This window comes from Bos indicus x Bos taurus, chromosome 10 (genome assembly GCF_003369695.1).
Source record: "Bos indicus x Bos taurus breed Angus x Brahman F1 hybrid chromosome 10, Bos_hybrid_MaternalHap_v2.0, whole genome shotgun sequence".
Lineage (NCBI taxonomy): Eukaryota > Metazoa > Chordata > Mammalia > Artiodactyla > Bovidae > Bos > Bos indicus x Bos taurus.
Genome location: NC_040085.1, coordinates 29784453 through 29807147, shown reverse-complemented (window position 1 = coordinate 29807147; position 22695 = coordinate 29784453). Strand labels below are relative to the sequence as shown.

Sequence of the window (22695 nt, the reverse complement as noted above, 5' to 3'; positions counted from 1 at the left end):
AACCCACCATTCCCCTCGATGCTTCCCCACCCCCGCCCCTTACATCCAAGGTGGCACTAGGCTGCTCATGTTATTTTTGAAAACTCCTTCATGAATTTTCTTCCATAAATAAACAGCGTGGTGTTTGGTTAAAAGCCCAGGTTCCGAGCTTTCTGTCCCGAGTTCACATCCCAGCTTTACCGTTCATCAGCTGAGTGAATTTTGGCATGTTATATAACCACCTGGACCTTGATTTCCTCGTCTGTAAAATGGGGATGATTTCACCTGCCTACAGGGTTGTGGGAAATAAGTGAACAAACTCCTGGCCCAGGAACTGCTCACCCTGAGAGCTCAGAAAACATGAATCTTCTCAGCTTTCCGCTTCATGACTGGGCTGTTTGGGGCTCACTCTTATCCACCCACCAAACAGCGGCAGATTAATCTATAGAAAGATGACCTCAGTCACCTCCCGAGTGACGGTCTCAGGCTGCGCACATAGACATTTTGATTGAGCTGTGCAGTATGGGACCACGTGGCCTGTTTAGTCATAAAAACTCAATTAGGGTTTCTAATTACTAGTCATCTTGAGCAGAAAAGGGATTTTTTTGGACAGCCATCAGGTAACTAGCTCCCAGCACTGATGAGAAATCTGGAGAATCAAGTCCGGGACAGAAGCCAGGCAGTACAGAGGTCTTTAGGCATCAGACCTGACTCTGCAGATTCCATGCCTCCCCCACCTGGATGGAAGGTGCTCCCACCACGTGCTCCACCTGGTGTGCCTCTGGTCTGGTGGAGCAGAGGGTAGCCTTGTCAAGGGTTCCCATTACCCACATGAGGCGGGAAAGAAGATTAGGGTGGAGGCGCTGAAGGAAACTGTATGTGCGTGAGTGCTCAGCTACTCAGTTGTGTCCGACTCTCTGCAACCCCATGGACTGTAGCCCACCAGGCTCCTCTGGGATTCTCCAGGAAAGAATACTGGAGCGGGCTGGCATTTTCTTCTCCAGGGAGTCTTCCTGACCCAGGGATCAAACCCACATCTCCTGTGGCTCCTGCATTGGCAGGTGGATTCTTTACCACTGAGCTACCTGGGAAGCCCCAAAGGAAAGGGTGCTGGAGTTCAGAAACCAGTCAAGGGTCACCATGGGTCTTGGCCACTTTCGCTCATCCTTCCAAATTCCTGAGAGTGATAATCAGACATTGTTGATTCTGTCTTCAGGGACTTTGGGAAGCTGACGCCTGCACAAAGTAGAACTCATTCATTCCTCTACGTAATGTTGCATGGATTCTTTTTATTTTTTTTTGACAGGGTTTCTTGATTTGGTGAGAATTGCTGCCAACTGAGACCCCTTTCCTCACAGGTTGTAGAAAAGGGGAAATCTGTCAGCCATTGGAAGAAACCCTTCAAAGGCTTGGCTGCCTCTTGTAGGGGGCAGCCGGACAGATGCCTGCATTCTTGGGCCATTGCTTGGGTGCTCTGCACCCTTCGTCACCCCAGCGGGTCACCTCTGCTGATCCCAGCAGGCTGAGCTCTCGGGGGCAGGAACCTCAGCATGGTGCCCGGCACACAGTAGATGCTCATACATACTTGGTTGAGTGAATGAAAGCATGAGGAGGTTCTTTGCTCTGCTACTGCTAAGTCGCTTCAGTCGTGTCCAACTCTGTGTGACTCCATAGATGGCAGCCCACAAAGGCTCCCCCGTCCCTGGGATTCTCCAGGCAAGAAAACTGGAGTGGGTTGCCATTTCCTTCTCCAGTGCATGAAAGTGGAAAGTGAAAGTGAAGTCGCTCAGTTGTGTCCGACTCTTGTGGACTGCAACCCACCAGGCTCCTCCGTCCATGGGATTTTCCAGGCAAGAGTACTGGAGTGGGGTGCCATTGCCTTCTCTGTGCTCTGGCCCCCCGTATACTTGGAACACAGTGAGTCATGGAGTTGCAGGGGACTCTAAAATCATCAGCCCCGCCCCACCTTCCTCAGGTGAGGAAACTGCAGCCCCCAGAGATGAAGTGACTCAGCAAAGCCACACAGGAAATTAGAGGCAGTCAGGATTGGAACTCAGCCTTCCTTCTCACAGGCCGGTGATGCTCCCTTTGCTGCCCACGCAGGCCCGTTCTGCTGAAGCCCCAAGAGTGAGGTATCTGTCGTTTAGTCCAAGGCAGCAGCGGTGCTGTCACTGTGGGTTTTTCTGCCTTTTACTCTTGGTTCCCAGGGAGTGGCAGCGTGTGAATCGGCCTAGATGGTGTCCTTACAACTAATTAATACAGTCTTTCACTTTTCTCAATTTTACTGTTGAAAATGGTGATGTTCTTAAAGCCTCAAAAGCAACTTGTCTGGTCGGCACCATTTTGGTGAGTCAGGTTCCACTGGATTGAAAGCTGACACCGAAATATCCCACCGAATGGCTTTAAACAAATCATCTGGGGATTGGTTTGGAAAGGCACTGTAATAGCGAAGTCCTCACATTTTCATAGACGAATGCTTCCCAGGCTTTCCTTAAGAATAACAAGTTTCAGAAACAAAGTCTAGGGTTCTAACGTGTGGGAAAAATGCCCTTTTACTGCCAGCTTTTTCTAGATCTTTAGCTTCTTTCCTACACTTCCCGCCTCCTTTGTGCTGTGCGGGCCTGTCTCCACCTGCCTACACTCGTCAGCACCTCTTGCCAAAGGGCCAGGAAGGAGGAACAGATCTGCCTGCCCCCACTGCCGTCCCAAGCCGGGGCAGGCTCCGGAAAGGAAGGGCTGGGACTAACGAGCAGCTGTCGTCATTGGAGGTCCGTGTCCTGCATTCCAGGGCTGGTGTTGCCTCAGAGGTGGCCCTCAGCCCACAAGCCTCCAGGTCAGAGGTAGGGGCCCCACCTTCAAGAGATTTTCCCAAATGGCTTCCCACAGGGGAGGTGGGGTTCCCATAGCAGATGCCTCCAGAGCCCCCACTCACCCTCCAAGGTGCTGGTAGCAAAAGGGAGAAGGGCCAGCCAAGTCCTGGGGGTCCTGTGTGGAATGGAGCCTAGAAGGCCTTGTCATATAAGGGTGCTTGGGCCCCTTCTGTGCCTCTCCTCCCGCTCCGCCCTGTTTCCCTCCTGTGGGGGTGGAGTGGGGTGAGAACCCCAGGGTAATGGGCACGCCCTGGTGGTGCAGCAAGATGTGTAGAGAATCCCTGACCAAGGGCTGTGAGTGTGACTGGTGGGACTCTCCACCGTGCTCCTGGAGTAGGAGTGCCTGCTGGGCTGCTGTTAAGGATTTTCTCTAGGAATGCTTCTTCAACAAAAGCAAATTGGAAAAACTCAATTTGACTCCAATAGGAATTACTATCCGGAGAAGGCAATGGCACCCCACTCCAGTACTCTTGCCTGGAAAATCCCATGGATGGAGGAGCCTGGTGGGCTGCAGTCCATGGGGTCGTGAAGAGTTGGACACAACTGAGCGACTTCACTTTCACTTTTCACTTTCATGCATTCAAAAAGGAAATGACAACCCACTCCAGTGTTCTTGCCTGGAGAATCCCAGGGACGGGGGAGCCTGGTGGGCTGCCGTCTATGAGGTCGCACAGAGTCAGACATGACTGAAGCGACTTAGCAGCAGCAGCAGCAGGAATTACTATCGCTGCTGGCCGACGGCCTTGCTGCCTGGCCACTCCCCTTCTGGCCTTGACAGAAGGCCCTGCACTGGCCCTCTGACTAGAAGTAAAGAAGGGATGATGAGGCCTTCCGGAAGCCCAGTTTGGGCTGCAGAACCTGCCTGGACACCGATGGGCAGGGCAGATGGGGAGGAGGCTGAGGGGCCACGGTGCAGACTGAGGGAGACAGGTATCATTCCCTGAGAAGCTGTAGCTACAGTCCGTGGGGTCGCAGAGTCAGACACGACTGAGTGACCAAGCACACATGCCTCTGCCACCGCCCCACCCCTCCCAGCCCCTCTGCTTCTGGGGAAAGCAAGAAGAAAGGGTGACAGGATCGTGGCCAGTCGGGATACGGGCCCAGAGCAGACGGCAGTGTTAGCAGATGGCCTGGGAAAGCAGAAGGCGGACGTCACTGTGTATGGCCTTGCCTTCTGGCCCCGCCTGTCACAGTGCTGCTGGGGTCACAAGGGAGGATTTGGAGCGAGTCTGGCGAGGGTGCCTGATCTTGACCTCCAGGAGAGGTTTCCAGGAGAAATAGGATTTTTCAAGTAAGTGAATAGGGAATGGAATTCTTTTTCCAGAATCAAGTTTGTGAAAATTCCTGGTTTCGTGAGATGGAGGTGGCCACAGAAGAAAACATGTTAATCAAGTATATACCATGTTCCAGGATAGGAAGGCTTGGCTCTAACCTGCTTGTTCGATCACTGAATCCTTAAAACACCAAGGGGGAGGTATTATTATCCCAGTTCATACAGACGAGGAGTCTGCAGCTCAGTGTTTCAATAACTTTCCCTGAATCAGCTAGGAGGTGGCAAAGCCAGGGTCGGCGTGCAAGCCCTGGCTCCTGCTGTAACGCCCTGTGCTGAGGCAGGAAGCTTTGGCGTGACTGTTTCTGGGGGACACTGCACCCTTTGGCTGAAGGGAGCCACTCAGTCAAGGTCTGGCCACAGCCTGCTCTGACTGGGCTGAGTGCTGCCTCTGGCTGACTTTCACTGCTATGTGACAAGGACACAGACTTTAACTGAGAATTCAGGAGAGGGTCAGCCCCCAGTCCCCAGTTTAGTGGCTGGCAGCAGGTCCAGCAGTGGTATTTCCCAGAAATGAGACTTCCTGGGAGCAGCTTCGATGGGAGGGGCTGGACGCCCTCTGTCAGAGCAGGGAAAAGGAGGGACTAGAAGAAACTTCACTTGAGACACAGCTAAAAAGAAAAGTCTTCTGTTGGTGACATGGGCACCCCTTCTCCACTCTGGCACATACAGCTTTAGAGGGAGTAAGGCTGGGCTCCGGAAGCTTTAGGGGATTAACCCTGAGGCGTTAACGGTAACATGGGGGCTGGCTCAGAAACTGGTCAGAGCAAAGTTGCAAACTGCCGAGTCCCAAGTGCACAGTGATGGCCTCTGCCATCCCAGGCCCATTGCCCCAGGACAGCCTTCCAGACACACCTGAGCTTCTGCTCAATGAGCAAGGGCTAGTGATAAGCCTGGCAGCACAGGAGAAAGCACAGCAGCAGAAGCACATACATGGAGGGTTCCTACTGCATCAATGACTGCCAAAAAACTCATTTTCTTGAGCACACGTTAGAGACTATGCACAGTGCTAAGCCCTTACCACACATTAACTCATTAAATCCTCCTAACAATCCAATTAATGAGTCCATTCAATAAATAGCTATTGAGTACTTGCTAGGTGCTAAGCTCTGTGCTAGGCGCTAGGGATAACTTTGTGGAGAAGTCCCTGTCCTCATGAAATTCACAATCTAGGTGGGAACTATTATCTACCTCATTTTAGAGGTGATAAATCAGGCCTCCTGAAGTTCTTGCTCAGGTCACTAAGTGACAGGGCAGGGGTTTGAACCCAGGCAACGTTTCAGAGTCCAGGGTGGTGTTTTCCTACCAAATTCTGCTTTTTTTCCCTTCCCAACACCACCCGTGCGCAAGACACTACTGGTCGCCTCTCTCAATCTGTCTCATATCCCCCTTCTGACTTGCTGGAAGAAGCCCAGCTTATTTGCATGTATCCTCTTCCCCTTCCTGTGTGCTCAGGGAAGGGCTCCTCCCTGGCACCAGCTCTGGGGGTAATCTCAATTAGTTTGAACCAATCTTGGTAATTCCCTTCTTTTTGCCAGGGACTTTTTGCCAGGTTTAGACCCTAGGCATGTGACAATCCAGACAGGAGTACAAGTTTGCCGAAGAGTTTTTGGGAAGAATTTCCTTGTGCTGCTCCAAGCTGTTTGGCTTGCTGCGGGAGCCAACTTGGTTCCAGAAGGGGACCAGCCTGAGGACAAAAGCCAACATGCTGAGAATGGAGAAATAGGAAGAAGCGTGGGTCTTCTGTGAATTGCTGGGCTTCAGGCTGGTTATGTGAGATAACAGATATTCTTACCGCGTATGCTAGTTTAGATTTTCTGATTTTCGCAGCTGCAAACTACCTGATACAGACAAGCTCCGATTCCTGCCATGCCTTGATGACCCCCAGGACACCATAACCCATGCTGGCCCTCACTTCTTCAAAGTGTCCCAACACATCTGCACAACTCCTTAGCTCTTGGTCAAGCCTTACCTTCAGATGTCCTTTGACATATTCCCCTCTATATTCTCTTAGCCTTTAACCTATAATATCCTGTTCCACTAACTAAATTATAAACTCTCTGAAGGGAGAGAGCATGCCTCATATTTCTTTATATCCTTCATGGTGCCTGACATTAAAAGTGTATCCTCAGTAGAGTTTACATTTATTGGCTAATCATTTTTGCCACATTCCGAGAGAGTATTTGCTGTCCTGAAGGGGGTAAATGAACATGTTCCAACAAAGAGTAGAACAGGAGTCAACAGGTTGCAGCTAGAAGCCTGAGTGAATAGGAATGTCAGGTATCTCCACTGTGCTGTAGATTCCACAATGGGTTACACTGGCTCTGGCTGCCTCCCGTACCCAGCTCTGGGCTGACTGCTGGGCAGACAGAGATGAATCCACTGCTTGCCAGGAACCATGGGACTTTCAAGTTTAGCAACCATATTGTGTTAATTCTTACAACAGCCCTTAGCACTAGTTTATAGATGGCAGACTGACCTGCCCTGATCAAGCAGCCAGTGTGGAGCAGACCTGGGGATGCAGCCCAGGTTTTCCAGTTCATGAATCGAACTCATAGGACTTCTTGCGTTCTATCTTTCCTTTTTCCTATCAAGCAAGTGGTCACTTTTCATCCACTGGCTCATGGGAGGGATGCAGCAGAAGGTAATATAGAAATGGTTCTGAAAGCCTAAGCTCTAGCAGCAAAAGTCTCAGGAAGAGACTAAATATCTTAGCCTTAAATGGCGTGAGCAGGCCCTGTGCCTAAGCTAGAGGGGTTTCCCCTGGTGAAGGAGAGAAGAGACGGCAGAAGAGCGAGATACATCTACAGATGGCCAGAGGAGAGGGAATCTCATCATGCTTCCCACCAGTGTGGGCAGCAAGACCCTGCCTGATATGTATCATCAGGGCAAACAGGACCCGAGGCAACTTTTACGATTCCTGTGCTCTGAACATGGCTGAGGAGCAGCAGAGAGCTGCAAGCCAGAACTGAAACAGCCCTGTGGGGTGAAGATGGGACTAGATGGACCTTCCTGATAGCTTAGAACTTGGCTGATCTTGAGACTGTTTTAAGTACAATTATTTGTTGTATTTGGTTTCCTGAAGGTCACTCCCAATAGAAATAACTATTTCCCCTTTAGAATACAGAATATCATGTTTCTTTCAACTGCCTTTATTATATTACAGATTTAGCTGTACTCTGTACAGTAAATTATAGTAAGGTCCTAATCTAGCTGAGGTTCCAATTTACTCGAGAAGTTTCCAGAGGACTTTAGACCATGTTAGAACTAAACCAATATAAACATCTACAAGCAACTGTACTAAAAGCTTTATTTAGTTCTAAATACTCCGTAAAGTAGGCATTCAGGCATCTTTACTTTATAGAGGACAACACTGGCTCAGAGAGAGTAAGTAACTTGTTCATTGCCACACAGCCAGGATTAAAACCCAGGCATTCTGGCCATAGAGGCAGCATCTCTAACCTCCAAGCAGTGGCACCACAGGCAGGGGACCACCTCAATATTGAGGAGATTCTGGTAGGCCTTATGCCTGTGAAGCTGACCCCTATAACGTGAGCACCACATGTAAGCTGTAACTCTACTATAAAAAGACACATGTACAAGCACCTATGCAAGGTAACCAATGGTGTGATGCAGCCGGGAGCTAAGGGGCCACCCCAGGGGCCTACCCCACTTGTCCACATGCTAGGTCGGGTACTGCATGTGCCTGCTTGGGTGAGTTCTGATCGAGTGGCTTTCTTATCTGTTCAGTGACAGGGTAGGTGATCTGGAAGGTCTCTCCTAGCAATGCCAGTTAACTTGTCTGTTCTGCCTAGCTCATATTTCTGCCTGCCTGATTCTTTCAATTCTCTGGGACTCCCTGACTTGCTGTACCACACACTCACTCACCTTTAGCTGTCTCATTTCCTGGAATGAGCCAGTCTCATTGAAGCTTCATGTGTCACCCTTTTCAGTATTTTTATCACTTCATTCTAGAATTACCACGTTTTTTTCAATTCTGTTTTAAAAATACAAAGGCAAATGTATATTCATCTTTCTGTTCACAGATTTTAATGGGTATTTGTTTTTATGAAATGCCATCCTCACTTTGCTAATTGTAGGACTGAAGCAATTAAATGTATCACATGACCAGGACGGTAAGATTAAAGAAACATACACAAAATGAGACACTAGAAATGAAAGTGAGATGATTCCAGACACATCTGCAGCCTAGGAGAGATTTTTCCTCTTCACCAAGACTCTGATATAACTAGTTTTTGAACTTGTGGCCACATTTTTCACATTTAAATTCACTATTTTTTTTAACTCACTACATATTTAATTCACTCCTAATTTCTAGGACTATATAAAATTAATAGACAGTCCTTTGCTCACAAGGGGTTTGAGAACTAGCAGTGTGATTGGGCAACCACTACTTCCCATGAAGTACATCATGAGAAATGCTGGACTGGAAGAAACGCAAGCTGGAATCAAGATTGCCGGAAGAAATATCAATAATCTCAGATATGCAGATGACACCATCCTTATGGCAGAAAGTGAAGAGGAACTAAAAAGCCTCTTGATGAAAGTGAAAGAGGAGAGTGAAAAAGTTGGCTTAAAGCTCAACATTCAGAAAACGAAGATCATGGCATCTGATCCCATCACTTCATGGGAAATAGATGGGGAAACAGTGGAAACAGTGTCAGACTTTATTTTTTGGGGCTCCAAAATCACTACAGATGGTGACTGCAGCCATGAAATTAAAAGACGCTTACTCCTTGGAAGGAAAGTTGTGACCAACCTAGATAGCATATTCAAAAGCAGAGACATTACTTTGCCAACAAAGGTTCGTCTAGTCAAGGCTATGGTTTTTCCTGTGGTCATGAATGGATGTGAGAGTTGGACTGTGAAGAAAGCTGAGCGCCGAAGAATTGATGCTTTTGAACTGTGGTGTTGGAGAAGACTCTTGAGAGTCCCTTGGACTGCAAGGAGATCCAACCAGTCCTTTCTGAAGGAGATCAGCCCTGGGATTTCTTTGGAAGGAATGATGCTAAAGCTGAAACTCCAGTACTTTGGCCACGTCATGCGAAGAGTTGACTCATTGGAAAAGATTCTGATACTGGGAGGGATTGGGGGCAGAAGAAGGGACGACAGAGGATGAGATGGCTGGATGGCATCACTGACTCGATGGACGTGAGTCTGAGTGAACTCCGGGAGTTGGTGATGGACAGGGAGGCCTGGCGTCCTGCGATTCATGGGGTTGCAAAGAGTCGGACACGACTGAGCGACTGAACTGACTGAACTTAAGTCATGGAGAAGTCAATTTGAATTAGGGGACAACACTGCTAGGGAGCCGAGACTTTGCTGTAGGAACCTCTAAAGAGCAAGACTATTGGAAGTAGTATGCTTTGATGGAAAAAAGTATGTTTACAGACATTTAGCCTGAATTTATTAGTTTGTTCTTTTCTTAATCATACTATGTCAGTTTGTGGAAACTCAATGAGCTTTTATACAAAACCTATAAAATGATTTTTGTTTTGAAAAGTCAAATTTTGTCATTCAAACCCCAGTTCAGACATAGGAAGTTGCAATAGTAGGAAGATGATAATTTTAGAAAGAGTATTTTGAATAGAAACATTATAAAATATTTGAACATGTATGGATTTTTAACATACCAAAGATGAAAATTTAGATATATTATCTTCAGTAATGTAAAATTGCTTTTACTCTCTTTTTAATTCCAAATTAATCTTGTTTTTATATATGGATGATGCAGTCTCCTAAATTTCCTGCTTAAAAAACAGAAACCCAACATTTATTAGGGCTTTTTGTTTTTTTAATGTACAGAAGGGAAAAGATGACAAAACCATAGCCCATAATTTCTTAGCCTAGATTATCCCACAGACATAAAAGAAGTGATGAGAATGTTCAAAGTGCTCAGAAGTAAAAGCCTTTATTCATTCCTCTCACTGCCCCTCTCCTCAAAGACAACCACTTTTTCCCCCTCAGTTTTTTTTTTTTTAACATAAGCTGAAATGTGTGGAATTATACTTTCAAAGTCTAACTCAGGTTCTGCCATCTCTACAGGCTCGTGCCAAATTGGAAGATTTGGGCTTCGGCACCAATGCCCAAGCACCACCGCCATCTACAGAAATGGTCTGGTTTTACCTCTGCATTGGTTTCGGGCGCCTCTTCTGCCAGGCTTGGCTGCACTATTACCCCAGTGGGACTCATGAGATTTGGAGGCAGAAGGACAGCTATCACATGCAGTGCTTCATCTTTGAGCATCTGTGCCAATGCTTAAAGTAAAATCTTAGGGAAAATTTCTCAGATTTAAATTAAATAAATATTGCCAAATCACCTCCTAGTAGTGTACCAATCTGCACTCCCACTAATAACATCTGAGTGTTTATTTCCACTCATCCTCACAAATACAACATTCAACCATTTACTATGTGAATGATGGACATTTCACATTTATTTTGCATTTTATTTAATTAGGAATGAGAGTGAACAACTCACATGTTGGTCATTGAAATGTTTTTAGTGAATTGTTCATGCCCTTTGTCTATTTCAACTGGTTTTCATTTTTAAAAAAATTATTTGTACCTTAGGTATAAAATAGTGCTTTGACTGTGCTCTAAGCACTGGGGTTAAAACAAAGTAAATCCCTGCCCTTAAGGAGCTTAAATTCTAGTAGTGGGATACAGGGGGAAAGGATAAAATATATTTCTGTATATGCTATGGAAAAAATAAAGCAGGGTAAAGAAAGACAGAGAGTGACAGCAGAACAGCAGTGTGTATAAGGGCGGGTGTGGTGTTTTGTACAGAACAGCCAGGGAAGGCCTCTGATAAGGTGGCAATCTGAGAAGACACCTGAAGGGGAGTAGAGGAGTAATGCATGTGAAGTTATGGGAGAGAATATTCCAGGCAGTAGAAATGGAAAGCTAAACGTTCATAAAGAAGGAAACTAGTTGGCATGTTTAAGGAAGAGTAAGGAGGTGGGCATGCCACAGTGGAGTGAGGAAGGAAAAGGAGTCAGGGAAGAGGTGAGGGAATGGCCAGGTTAGACCTGGTAGGGTCTTGCAGGCTGTGAGAAGTCTTCCCATTTTGAGCTGTGTGAGACTAGAAGCCACTGGAGGGTTCTGCTTTGACTGGAGGTGGGTGGGGGGAGCAGAGAGACTAGTTATAAGACCTTGCGATAATGCAAGTGAAAAATGATGCAAACATGTGGCCAGTGATTATTCCTAGTTTGAGCTTAGAGTTTCTTTTTTTCGCGGGGGCAAGGGGAGATCGGTGACTACATTAGGTTTTGTTTTTTATCTATTATAGTAATAAATAGCAATCTTCTTGGTTTATTCTTGGTTTTATGTCACAGACAAAAAATTACAAAGTCATCTAGTATATTTTCAGCTTCTTACATTAATGCTTTTGATCTTTTTTTTTTGTAGGTAGCTGTGAAACAGGAAAGACTACCGCATATAGCAGTGCAATGTATTCATTGCACAAGGGTACCAGGTTGAGAGGGTAAGTGGGGACTGAAATCCAGCCAAGCTATGGTGCATAGGAAGGGACTGAATGCACCAGGAGGAGGAGCCTTTTTCTAATGTGCACAAGCATGCTGTATGAGTTAGGGATTCCCAGGTGACTCAGTGGTAAAGAATCCACCTGCGAAGGAGATCTGGGTTCTATCCCGGGGTCAGGAAGATTTCCTGGAGGAGGAAATGGCAACCCACTCTGGTATTCTTATTTGGGAAATACCAGGGACAGAGAAGCCTGCGGGCTACAGTCTGTGGAGTCGCAAAGAGTAGGACACAGCTGAGCTTGCATGCATGCTTTATGAACTAGTGCTGGTACTGGTTCATCCTCTAAGTTCAAACTCTAATCCATGCTTCAATACCAGTTACCTGGACTGCCACCTTTATCCTATTAAATATTTGTAGCTTCTTATATCTTTGGTGGAACCAAGAACCTCATTAAGATTGAAGTTTGCCATACTAAATTTTTTTTTTTAATGCATTTTCCTCACTAGGGAAGTCTTAATTTTAGAAGCCAGATTGGAAGCAAATTTGGTGTAAGAGTTGGTGAGGCTGGAGGAAGAATTCCTCTTTTTCCAAAGCAATAGAAAAGAAGCATTTCTTTGCTGTCTTTGCTTAAAGATTTTAGCCTAAATACAAGAGTCATTTCAAAGAGTTTTCTGCTAACCCTCTGAAAGGCTTTCTTATCTATCTTGAGATAACAGCCCAACTAACAGTCAAAAGTCCTAATGCTCCAGGAGCTCTTTTCATTTCCAGATTCAGGTTTGGCAGCAGAGCACCATGACTTGGGTGGAAGCTTTCTTGTGCAACTGTCACAGGGGGTGAAGATGCTAACAGTAGTAGAAAATTAGTGGATGTACACTTTGTGAATGGTGAGTCACTGTATTTCCATGGTTTCTTTTCAAACAAAAGTGAAAATCCTCTTTTCAACTGTGTTCTTTTCCCCTCAGGTCCATCGTTACACTATCACTGCCTTAGTGAGACAAGAAATAACCATTTGAAGGAAGTCAAATAGAGGCTTCCTTCTCCCAAGACAAACAACATAAACTATAAGGAAGAGGCAAACACACCCACTTTATAGTTTTATGCTCAGGCTAAGAGAAAACGAAGACATCATAGGTCCTAACTGATCAGGTACTATTTTCTTCCCTCTACAAAGAAAGGATTGGAAGGGATGGGGAATGCAGGAAGAGGCGGCAAAACAGTTCAAGTTCCCTAATAAATTAACTTCCTCAGAGTTCCCTCCCTCTCCTCAGAGCAGACTTTCAGAAATAAAGCTGTATCCATAAAGCAGTGCTTTGTCAGTCATGCTGTCAAGGCTGCTGAAAAATTCACTAGATGGAAGCTAAGCCTATGTTAAGAAAGAATCTAAATTTACCATCTAGCCTCAGAGTAATGACTTTACATGTCAAAGTGGTGGGTTGAGAAATGAGAGAACAGCAGAGGGATAGATGGGTTCAGTTACATAAAAGGTACAGTATATAATTTTATATCTTTAGTTGTACAAGAAACAAACATGAAAATGTATCAAAAGTCATATTTTGGTTAAGAGCAAAAATTTCTAAGTTGATTATCCTTCAGATGCAAGTCATGTTTCAGTGCTTCAAGTATATATGCTTAAATATTTTTAGTTAAGATATACTTAGAACCTTCTGCTTTCCAGCAATTTTAGAGCAGTAACAGTGACAACTAGAGTTAAAAAAAAAAAAAAAACACAGGCACCAACATAAGAGGCACATTTGATAATTTTGATATTATGATATGAAATAGTTTTCACTGCCCTTTCTACGGATTTTCTTCCCTATCTCCAAACCTGATATAATTCAAGCTTGTTTAGTGGTCTAATACTTCATCTAGACCTATGCACTCCCAAATGATTCCTTGTGTCAAGTCATCTTTTTATTCTAATATTCTGCCTCTTCAAATTTTTCAAATGAAAAACCTTCTTCTAATCCTTCATTAACCTTGCCCCTAACAAGTCATTTTATATGTAACAGAATGATGATCATTCCGTTTCTGAAAGGTTGCTAAAGTCCATTCAAAATCCTTTTTCCCCTAACTCACACAGCCCTTATCAAGAGGCCCAGCAGCAACAGCACCACTAGATTATATAAGAAGACCAAGGGTCGTGGTGGATAAAAAAATGAAAACATTAAGACATAATAAAAAAAACTTTACCACTTGAAACTTAAGAAAATTTGGCCTTGTATAAACCATTTTATCTACTTTTCAATCTAGACCATCTAGTGGAAAGTCAGGAACACCTACAGGAATGGTTGGCTATTCTGTATTATTATGATCCTATAATAACAGTTACAAGTCTAGAATACACAAAATTCCATGGTAAAGTAGCTCCTGTCTGCAAAATAAGGCTATTTATTATCTTAGTTGGCAAAAAGTAGATGAGATGTTAGAAGCACAAATTTAACAAACACTATTTTATTATTTACAAAATACATAGTGATCACAAGGATACATGTAACAAATTACAAATGGGAAAAGTACAAGGAAAAGTTGAGGCAAATGTGTTAAATGACAGCAAGGTACCCATTAATATTGAATCTATTTAGAATAAAACTGTTCTTTGTTAAACTTAGTCAAGGCCAAGAGTAGGTACATTGTTGAGAAGAAAATGCCAGTTACGTAGAAATATACTTCTATCAAAAACTAGAAAAGTATTAGTAGTGTACCTAAATTAAATCACAGCATATACAGATCCAGTGTTCCATAGTACAACCATTGATTTTAGGCAGGAATCTGTGAGAGGCTTGACTGCCTATCTTGCTGGAAGAGGAAAGCCCCAGGACTGATTAACTTCCCCACTTTCCAAAAAGCTTTGTTCAGGTGACTTTGGAATGTGGTGTCAAACACCCCATTCATTTCTGCTGCAAGTTCCCCCAGAACAGACACTGTGGACTCATCACTGGCATTCAGAATCCGCAAAAAGAATTTATTCCACAATTCACCATCTTTTAGCCTAAAAATATATAAAACCATTTTCATCAAGATTAGGCATATAGGAGTTTGAATTCTTTCTGTGTTTAACTCAATGGTATATTTATGCACCAACATGGTTTAAGGTAATACCTAACTCTAGGGTTAGAGATCACTCAAGCAGTGTCCTTTGAAACCGCAAGGTGAAACTACAAAAAAAAAAAAAAAAAAAAAGACTACCACAGTGGGAAAAGTTATAATACAATGAACGCACCTAAAGGGAAAGATCTTTCATTTGAATCTATAAATTTCCTCCATGTACTGAGATGCAGCACTTCTCTTCTACGACTAGAAGAAAAACAAAATTTGTCTCCTCTCCTCTAACTTTCCTAACGTCTAGGTCATTAGAAAGATGACAGCTTCCTCTCTCCCCTTGCCCAGTATTTTATTATCTTTACAACCTTCTCAGAATCTTAAGCTCGACTGAAGTAACTACTGCTTAAGTCTATGATGTTTGTATTAAATTTTTTTTTTTTAAAAATCAGATAAGCTTCTATTATTGTATAAGGCAAGGTTGTTAGAAAATCCCACCTGCCCCTACCTGCTTCTGCTTATGTAAGACTCATCTAGGACCATAACCAACTGGAGATACCTAACTCTATCCTATATTATGCCTTAATTATATTTCAAACCCATTTTGAAAGTATATGTTAGAGACAAATAAGACTGGCCAAATTCTGAGTAAAGAAAAACAACAATTCAATTGTTGGGAGGGGAAAATGGAAGTAAAGTGGTGTTAAAGTATCAATACTGATTCTTCTTTTAACTAAAGAATCTATTAGTAGGTGATAGATTGTTATACTTATTCTGGGAAGTTAACAGCTATGATAAGGTAAGATGGAAGATGGGATATTTAGTAGTATGAGCAGGCTTGAGGGAATACTAAGGTTCTGAGACCAAGCAACTCTTATTAAGAGAGCATTTACTTCCTCACCAAGGAGATTCAATTCTCTGCTTTGGTTTTATCCATTCATTAACTAAATAATAGCCTAAAATTATTATGTAATTTAGAAATTTAACTCTCTTCAAGAGATGCTTATTACCTTTTCATAAAAGCAATTAAAAAGGGGTATAAGACTAACACCAATTGGTTAGAAAATTATTCTCACAAATGTTTCTATTAAGACTTCTAAACTGAGAGACTTCCATACTCTAGTCAACCTATATGTCATATTTATATATCTAGGTTCAAAATAATGTCCTGAAGCTGAATAGTTTGATTCCCTTTTTATTAATAATTCCTTTGTCCTGAACAAGGTACTCCACTGAAGATCTAATGAAAACTGGTTAAAATTAATGAAATCATGGCATTTGGATTAAGAAACCAAGCTGTCAATGCAGAGAGAGCACCGGAGATAAAGAGAAGATCATTTGGACAGGCAAAGACCCTGAAATCACCAATACTTACTCAGAAATATTTTGGCTAAGTTTCCAGAGGGAACCATCCCAGAAGACCTGTAGGTGCTCCTTGAACAATAATAAATGTGCTAAATCTGCTATACCAAACAGATCTACCTGAAATCACAAAAAGCACTATCAGCTAAAATCATTCTCTGCTACTATGATGACAATTTATTTATATAGGAAGTTGACAGGCATTATAGTGCTTAGCTAAGTTTATTTTATGACATACATTTCAGTAGACTGTTCTTATCCTTACAGTAAAGGGAGAAACTCCCCAAAGAAGTGAGCAGCAGAGCCAACTCTAGGAATTATCCTTAAGAACAAAAGATGACAAAAATATCTGGACTGTCAAATTCAAATTTGTATACCTACTAAATATGCATGGACTCCAGCTGTGATCTAAGTGTGTTGCACATGACTAGTTCAGGGTTATGCTGTATATTCAATCAGCAAATGCCGTATATCCAGAGCTGAGTCAGAAGGGATTTTTGCATATAATGCCACCATATAAAACACTTTACATTTGTCCTAATGTTCTTTTTATATACATCATTTCATTTATTCTTCACAAGAATTCTAATGTACATATAGCAAACTCTTTATTTTACAGAGGATCACAGATAATGATTTACAAAATACACCACAGATAAGTGGTAGAAACGGCCCTGACAGTTACTGAGTTAGTCATGTGTCTGCACGTGTATGTGTATATTCTTCAGTGTTGTGACAGAAAAATGGTACATTTTGCTTGACTTGGTGATATAGGAAAACTAGGTCATCTGTTTCAGGAGAGATAGTATCAGTAAACATTAGCTTTCATGGCTTATTTAGGTAAGAAAGAGATGAAGAAACCCTCACCATATTTGCTCTGGCTTGTTTTACACTTACCTGGTATGGAGAAGAACAGTTAGCCAGGATCTTTTGTCCTTCCAGGGTTTGTACAGTCCGAAAGCCACTGAGGTTAAAAACGTCTAGCTGTGCCCTAAGGTCAACACTGTAGGAAAAGTCCACTATCTTCAAAGCTTGATTGTTCTTATTAAAATCATAGGGATCGTGGATTCTAAGCCCAAATTTAAGAGAAGGAGATTTAAAAAACAGGCCATGAAAGAAGCTGCATAGCTGGTCTTTTAAAAAAAAAAAAAGGCAAAGAAAAAAAAGGAGGTATCGCAGGTGTGCTTTTAGCTATGCCAATAGCTCCCTCAAGTGGTTAGTTATGAAAATGCACCTATAAGAGAAGTGCCTGTATCCACCCAACTGCGCAATGTCAAGAGTAGTTTACTGGCATAAGCTATAGAAGCCAAAGTGCATGGTCACAACAGAACATTTACCAAGTTTCCATATTACATAAACTAAGTACTAGAAGCAGAATGCAGGCCTTGACCTTGTACTATATAAACACTAACAAGGATTATGATGGAGGAAATTAAGCTTTTATAGGTGGCATAGCCTTTCTTGTTTACTATTATAGATTAGGCTTTCTGAGAATCATTCAGACTCCTTCACTGAGTTTAATTAAAAACAACATAAGACTGTTTTTTGGTAAAGTGACACCTTTACAAAATACTGTAAACTATCCTGTTTACATTAAACTAATACCATACTCTATCTTACACTTATCTGTAATTCCAACCCTTATTTCCTTAAAAAATACACACATAAACAACTTTACAGCACTAATTCACTACTGATTTTCCTTGGAATTACCTATTCCATGTAATAAAGCTGTTCTCCAAAGAGATAAAGGAATTATTTATATGAGGAAAAAATGGATTATTTTTTATGTGTTCCTTTTCTTTCCCTGCTTTCTCAGTTCCTGATATCAATGGCAGGTCCTATATTTCTAAATAGAGGCTTTGATTAATCCTATCACATATACCTCCACAGCACCAGCTTATCTATTTTACTTTAAAATTTACAACTGTTCCCATTTTGCTTTACAATTTTATTTTGGCCATAAAACTGTAATCCCCAAATATTTTCAAAACTTGGGAAAGGTAGGAAAATGTTTCTTAGAATAATGAAAAGCAGAAAGGTCTCCTAACTCTCTAATCTTCCATTCACTGTTACCCTGGGAAAGACATTCCACTTTCTTGGATCTCATTTTACACACACACAATATAGAAACTGCATTAAATCATTCAAAAGGCTCTTTCAACTCCTTGTGAATCTACACAAAATTTCCTATCAAATTTGAAAAGTTGTGATATATTAAAAGGCAATGTCCCTTGAACGTTATGTGGTTTTCTGGAGTCCTCTGGGGACTGAGAGGATATCTAAATATACAGAATACAAATGCCCAATCCTAAAAAGGCTTAGAAAATCTCTTTGCCTACAAGTCCTGAGAAAAGCCCTGTGAACTCTAGTACTATCCCTCTGAAATTTCAGTGCTGTGAAACAGTGTCAAAATAAAAACTATACCAGGGTTTTTCACATTTAGAAACATATGGGGAGATTTTTTTGGTGATCACAATGACTGGTTGACTGTAACTTGTATTTAATTTGGTGGGAGGTAATTATAGGGGAATAGATATAAAAATCCTGAAATGCTTGGACCAGACTTGCACTAAGTACCTATGGTACTCTGGATGAGAAATGCTGCTGTATTATGCTTGGGGAAGCCTTTAAGACTCCACCATCTCAGGAAAGAAGGCAGGATGCTCATAACCAAAAGGTTATGATTGCAAGAATACACTGCAGATTCTTTTATTTAATTTCCATGCCAACTATGATCTGGAGTCTAATTCAGTTTCTTCTTACAGAATAAGTAGTCAGGAGAAATGTAGAGGATGATTCCAGCTTTTTGTGTACACCAAAGACCTCAAAGAAAAAGTTAACTGCTTACCCAAGTCACAAGCTTGGGACAGAAAAAGCATCTTTAAACTACACTACTTACTCAAACACCATGAGATCAATGACCACTAGACTAGGTGTGCTGGTCCTCTAGTCCTTTCCATAAAACAAAAATTGTTGACCATTTTTGCCTTGTTTATGCCTCAATGTTTTCTATATTTTCTTAATTGAGTATCTGGGTTTCATCTCTTATTTCATGCTCTGAAATTTCCTTCCTTGAACTTGACGGCTAAACTGGATTTCAACACTAAGCCCCTTTTCTTGGCATGGTTTGCATTCGCTCTCTGGTTTTACTTACTTCTCTCAGCAATTACCTCAGCTTGGTATGATTTAAACTTTGGTCTTTGAAACTGAACAGTGCCTCAACTTTGCTAGCAATCTACCTCTGCGCTGGCCCCACACAAAGAAACACTAGACAATCTACTTCACATTCCCCAAATATTTATCTTGTACATCTCTCTAAACAGGAATCATCACAATAGAGTTAATTCTTTTTTTCTGGATTATTTCCTCAATGTGTGTGTGTTTTTTTTCCTTTGAATACTTTTAAACTATTCTCAGTGACTACTGACTTTTAGGAAGCAAATATCCTCTTAACATACAGTATTCTTTTAATATGGTATTTATCAAAAGGCAAAAGAAAATGGAAACTACCCATGTTTTAAGCCAAAGCTGATAGAATTATAAGAGAATGAAAAGGACCAACCTGTTTCTAAGAATCAGGCTCCTTGGACTCAAGTCACCATGGACTATTTCTGCTTTGTGTAGTTTCTCCACCATTGTCAAAAGGTTATAAATAATCAATACCGTCATTTCATGGGTAATAAATTCACTGTGTTGAAGAAGATCCTGGAAATAGAAGGACAGAAAAGTATTTAAATTGGGGTGACATATTCAATACCTTGCTTACTGCTGCTCTGTACTCTTCCTGGTTCTCTGTTAGAATGTGGGTTCCTTTGCAGATTGGTTGTTGTCCCATTTTTAACAATGCTGCTCTCCAGTAAGATCGTTCATACAGGGTGAGGCTGGCCCATAGTAGGATCTCTATATAAATGGTAGTTTAAAATTATCCTCATGCCAACAATTTTGGAGAATTCATATTACCATCAAAATTGCAGCAAAACCATCATTATGTTGTATACCTAAAACTAATATAACATTGTATATCAACTATACTTCAATTTAAAAAAAGAAATGAGAAATGAAATAATCTCAGAAACATTAAAAAAAATAAAAATGATAGGAGAAATAATCTCAAAAAAAAAAAAAAAAAAAGCCATAAAATTGTCTTAAGAATAGTCCAAAGAATAAAATCACATATTATAAGGAGTTCTCTGGTGGCCTAGTGGTTAGGATTCCAGGCTTTCACTCCCAAGGGTCCTGGTTCAATCCCTGGCTGGGGAACTGAGATTCCCACAAGCCCTGCAGCATGGTCAAAAAAAAGACATATTGTGTTTGGGTTCTAAAAATAATCCAGAGGGGTAGTATAGATAAAACAAGAGTGGCAAAAATAGACTCTGGTTTCCATTCCTCATGTAGGGAACTTGGAAGTTGCTACTCTGTCCGAACATGTAAAAAGCTGAACAAACTAAAAAATCAACAACTCTTCTAGTATCTGTAAGTATAGGGGAAGCACCTACATTTTTGTGAATTTCACCTCTAGGAGCAGATCAGGTTTTCACAGTAAATATCATAGAAAAATCTCCCTACTGTTTTCAGCAGGGGGAGGGGAAAAAGAAACATTTGAAACAGGCCAGAGCACGCTGTTCTTTTTAACAAGGCCTGCCTTCAGGGGAAACTAATTAACCAGAGCCTAACATACTGGGATATTATCAAGAGTCTACTTGACCTTGGATAAGAGAAATATCCAATTCCAGCCCACTCCAGCTATTTTGTCCCACCTAAGCTGGGCAGGTGGGAGTTTATGGGGGCCGGTTTAGGAAACTGAGAAAGTTGTGAAGTTCACAGTCCAAAGGCATATGCGCATTACAAAAGATGATAAATAATAGCACTGTACGACACTTTCCTTCCCCTCACACGTTATCATCACATTACTAAAGGGAATTCCTTTTACCTAGTACATCATGTCTGGCTATCAAGAAAAAATTACAAAGCATACTAAGAGGCAAAAAACACAATTTTAATAAGCATCAAAGCCAGACATGGCAGGGATATTGGAATTATCAGACCAGGAATTTAAAACAAAAGTGGCCATGAGCTGGTGATGATCATAAATGACCGGATCATTACACAATTCTGTCTCCTTTTATATGTTTGAAAATTGACATAATAAAGAGTTAAAATGTGTTCTTGGTCAAAATAACTTCGGAAAATAAATTAATTAGTCTATTTCTAGAAGATTAATAGGAATTGTATACTAAATTCCTTTGCCAAATGGCATACAAATCTTTCTACTTGAGGATTTTAAATGGTATGTTTTCATATTATTGCAAACCTGAAGGGTGAAGCAGTTTATACATTGATGCCAAACGATACAGCCATCTTGGTATTGATAACAGCTACACAAATTATCACACTCCTCATTTAAACGTTCCTTTAACTTGAAGTTGATATAGAAGTCCCATGGGACAGGTTGAGAAGATACCTGTAAGAAAATATATTTTAAAAATAAAAGCCATTAGAATCTATGGTAATGGTTGGCAGATTGAAAACATTCCCTCCAGCCCTTCTGATCAGAAATAATAGTAGAAAAGGGATATTTGAAAAGGCATAAACCTTTAGGAAAGAACAGAGCAGCAGGATATTCTGGAAGCTGGAAACAGAATATTAAGAGGTAACAATCCACTTAACAGACCCAAGAAAGCTGATTCTAGCAGTGGAGAAAGCTGACAGCAACCAAATTTATATTACAAGACCACCTTTCTGTAATATGAAACTGGTAGCACTAATTATCTATAGAGGTAAGAGTGAATGTGGAGCTATAACTGGAGGGGTTGAACTCTGTTAAAGAGAAAGTTAGACCCCTGACTACCCTTCCAGCTCCTGTAGCCCAGCCTCTCTTTCATTCTTGAAGACCATTTTTTTTCCCTAGAGAATATAAAACAGAAGGGCTCTAGACTAAAGGACACTTATGCACTGTTGAAAGTGGGAAGGCCATAAGGAAAAGAAGAAAAAGTTTATTACATGTCAAATGTTAAGATGTACCTTCCTGCCCTTCTACTTTCCAAACTTATTTCCCCATGAAACTTTTAGGAGACTAGCAGCCAGGATTATATACCTTAGGTAAGAAACCAGAAGTTTTCTCTGAGGTATCTGATAAGCTCAAGAGAAAAGACCTAAAGACTGGAGGTTTTTCCAACATCAAGGTCAAATGAGATCATTGTACTGTGAGGCCTACAGCTGTCAAGGTCCCTCCATATACATAGTTTTAACTGGTTTTCTAGAGGCCCATGCTTAAATATGAAGAGAGAGCCAAAGACTTGAAGAATATGAAAGATGGAGATCAAAACAGACAAAAGAAAATAGATGAAGCAGGGAGAAAGCAAAATTAAAGCACTGTTAATATAGTCAGAGAGGTAAGGAATATTTCATCTTTGAAATGAAGAACAGAATTCTACAAAGAAGAAAAAATTTGAGTGCAAACAAGAAAGTTTACAAATTTAATACATGATAAAAGAAATTAAAAACCCAGTAAAAAGGCTGAAAATAAAGTTGATAAAACATTCCAGAAAGTAAAGCAAAAATATAAAGAGAAACAGGGGAAAAAAAGGTAAGATTTTTAAAGAAATCT

At 41.6% G+C, this 22695-nt stretch overlaps 1 protein-coding gene and 1 long non-coding RNA gene across 3 annotated transcripts in view; one reads left to right on the top strand and one right to left on the bottom strand.

Moving 5' to 3' along the window:
• Positions 1–1881: 1881 nt before the first annotated feature.
• On the top strand, positions 1882–16196 carry LOC113900080. The gene is made up of 4 exons (XR_003513065.1): positions 1882–2819; positions 11610–11685; positions 12453–12568; positions 15948–16196. It is a non-coding gene; the product is annotated as an uncharacterized LOC113900080 (long non-coding RNA).
• The window catches only part of BUB1B (BUB1 mitotic checkpoint serine/threonine kinase B), a 55189-nt gene continuing 46613 nt past the window's right edge, over positions 14120–22695 (bottom strand). For both annotated transcript variants that reach the window (XM_027553510.1, XM_027553509.1), the window contains exons 19-23: positions 21400–21549; positions 19651–19793; positions 16983–17154; positions 16099–16205; positions 14120–14673 (exon numbers count right to left, since the gene is read on the bottom strand). In XM_027553510.1, the coding sequence (XP_027409311.1) occupies positions 14442–14673; positions 16099–16205; positions 16983–17154; positions 19651–19793; positions 21400–21549 (804 nt within the window). In that variant the 3' untranslated portion in view covers positions 14120–14441. The remainder of the gene's footprint in view (positions 14674–16098; positions 16206–16982; positions 17155–19650; positions 19794–21399; positions 21550–22695) is intronic.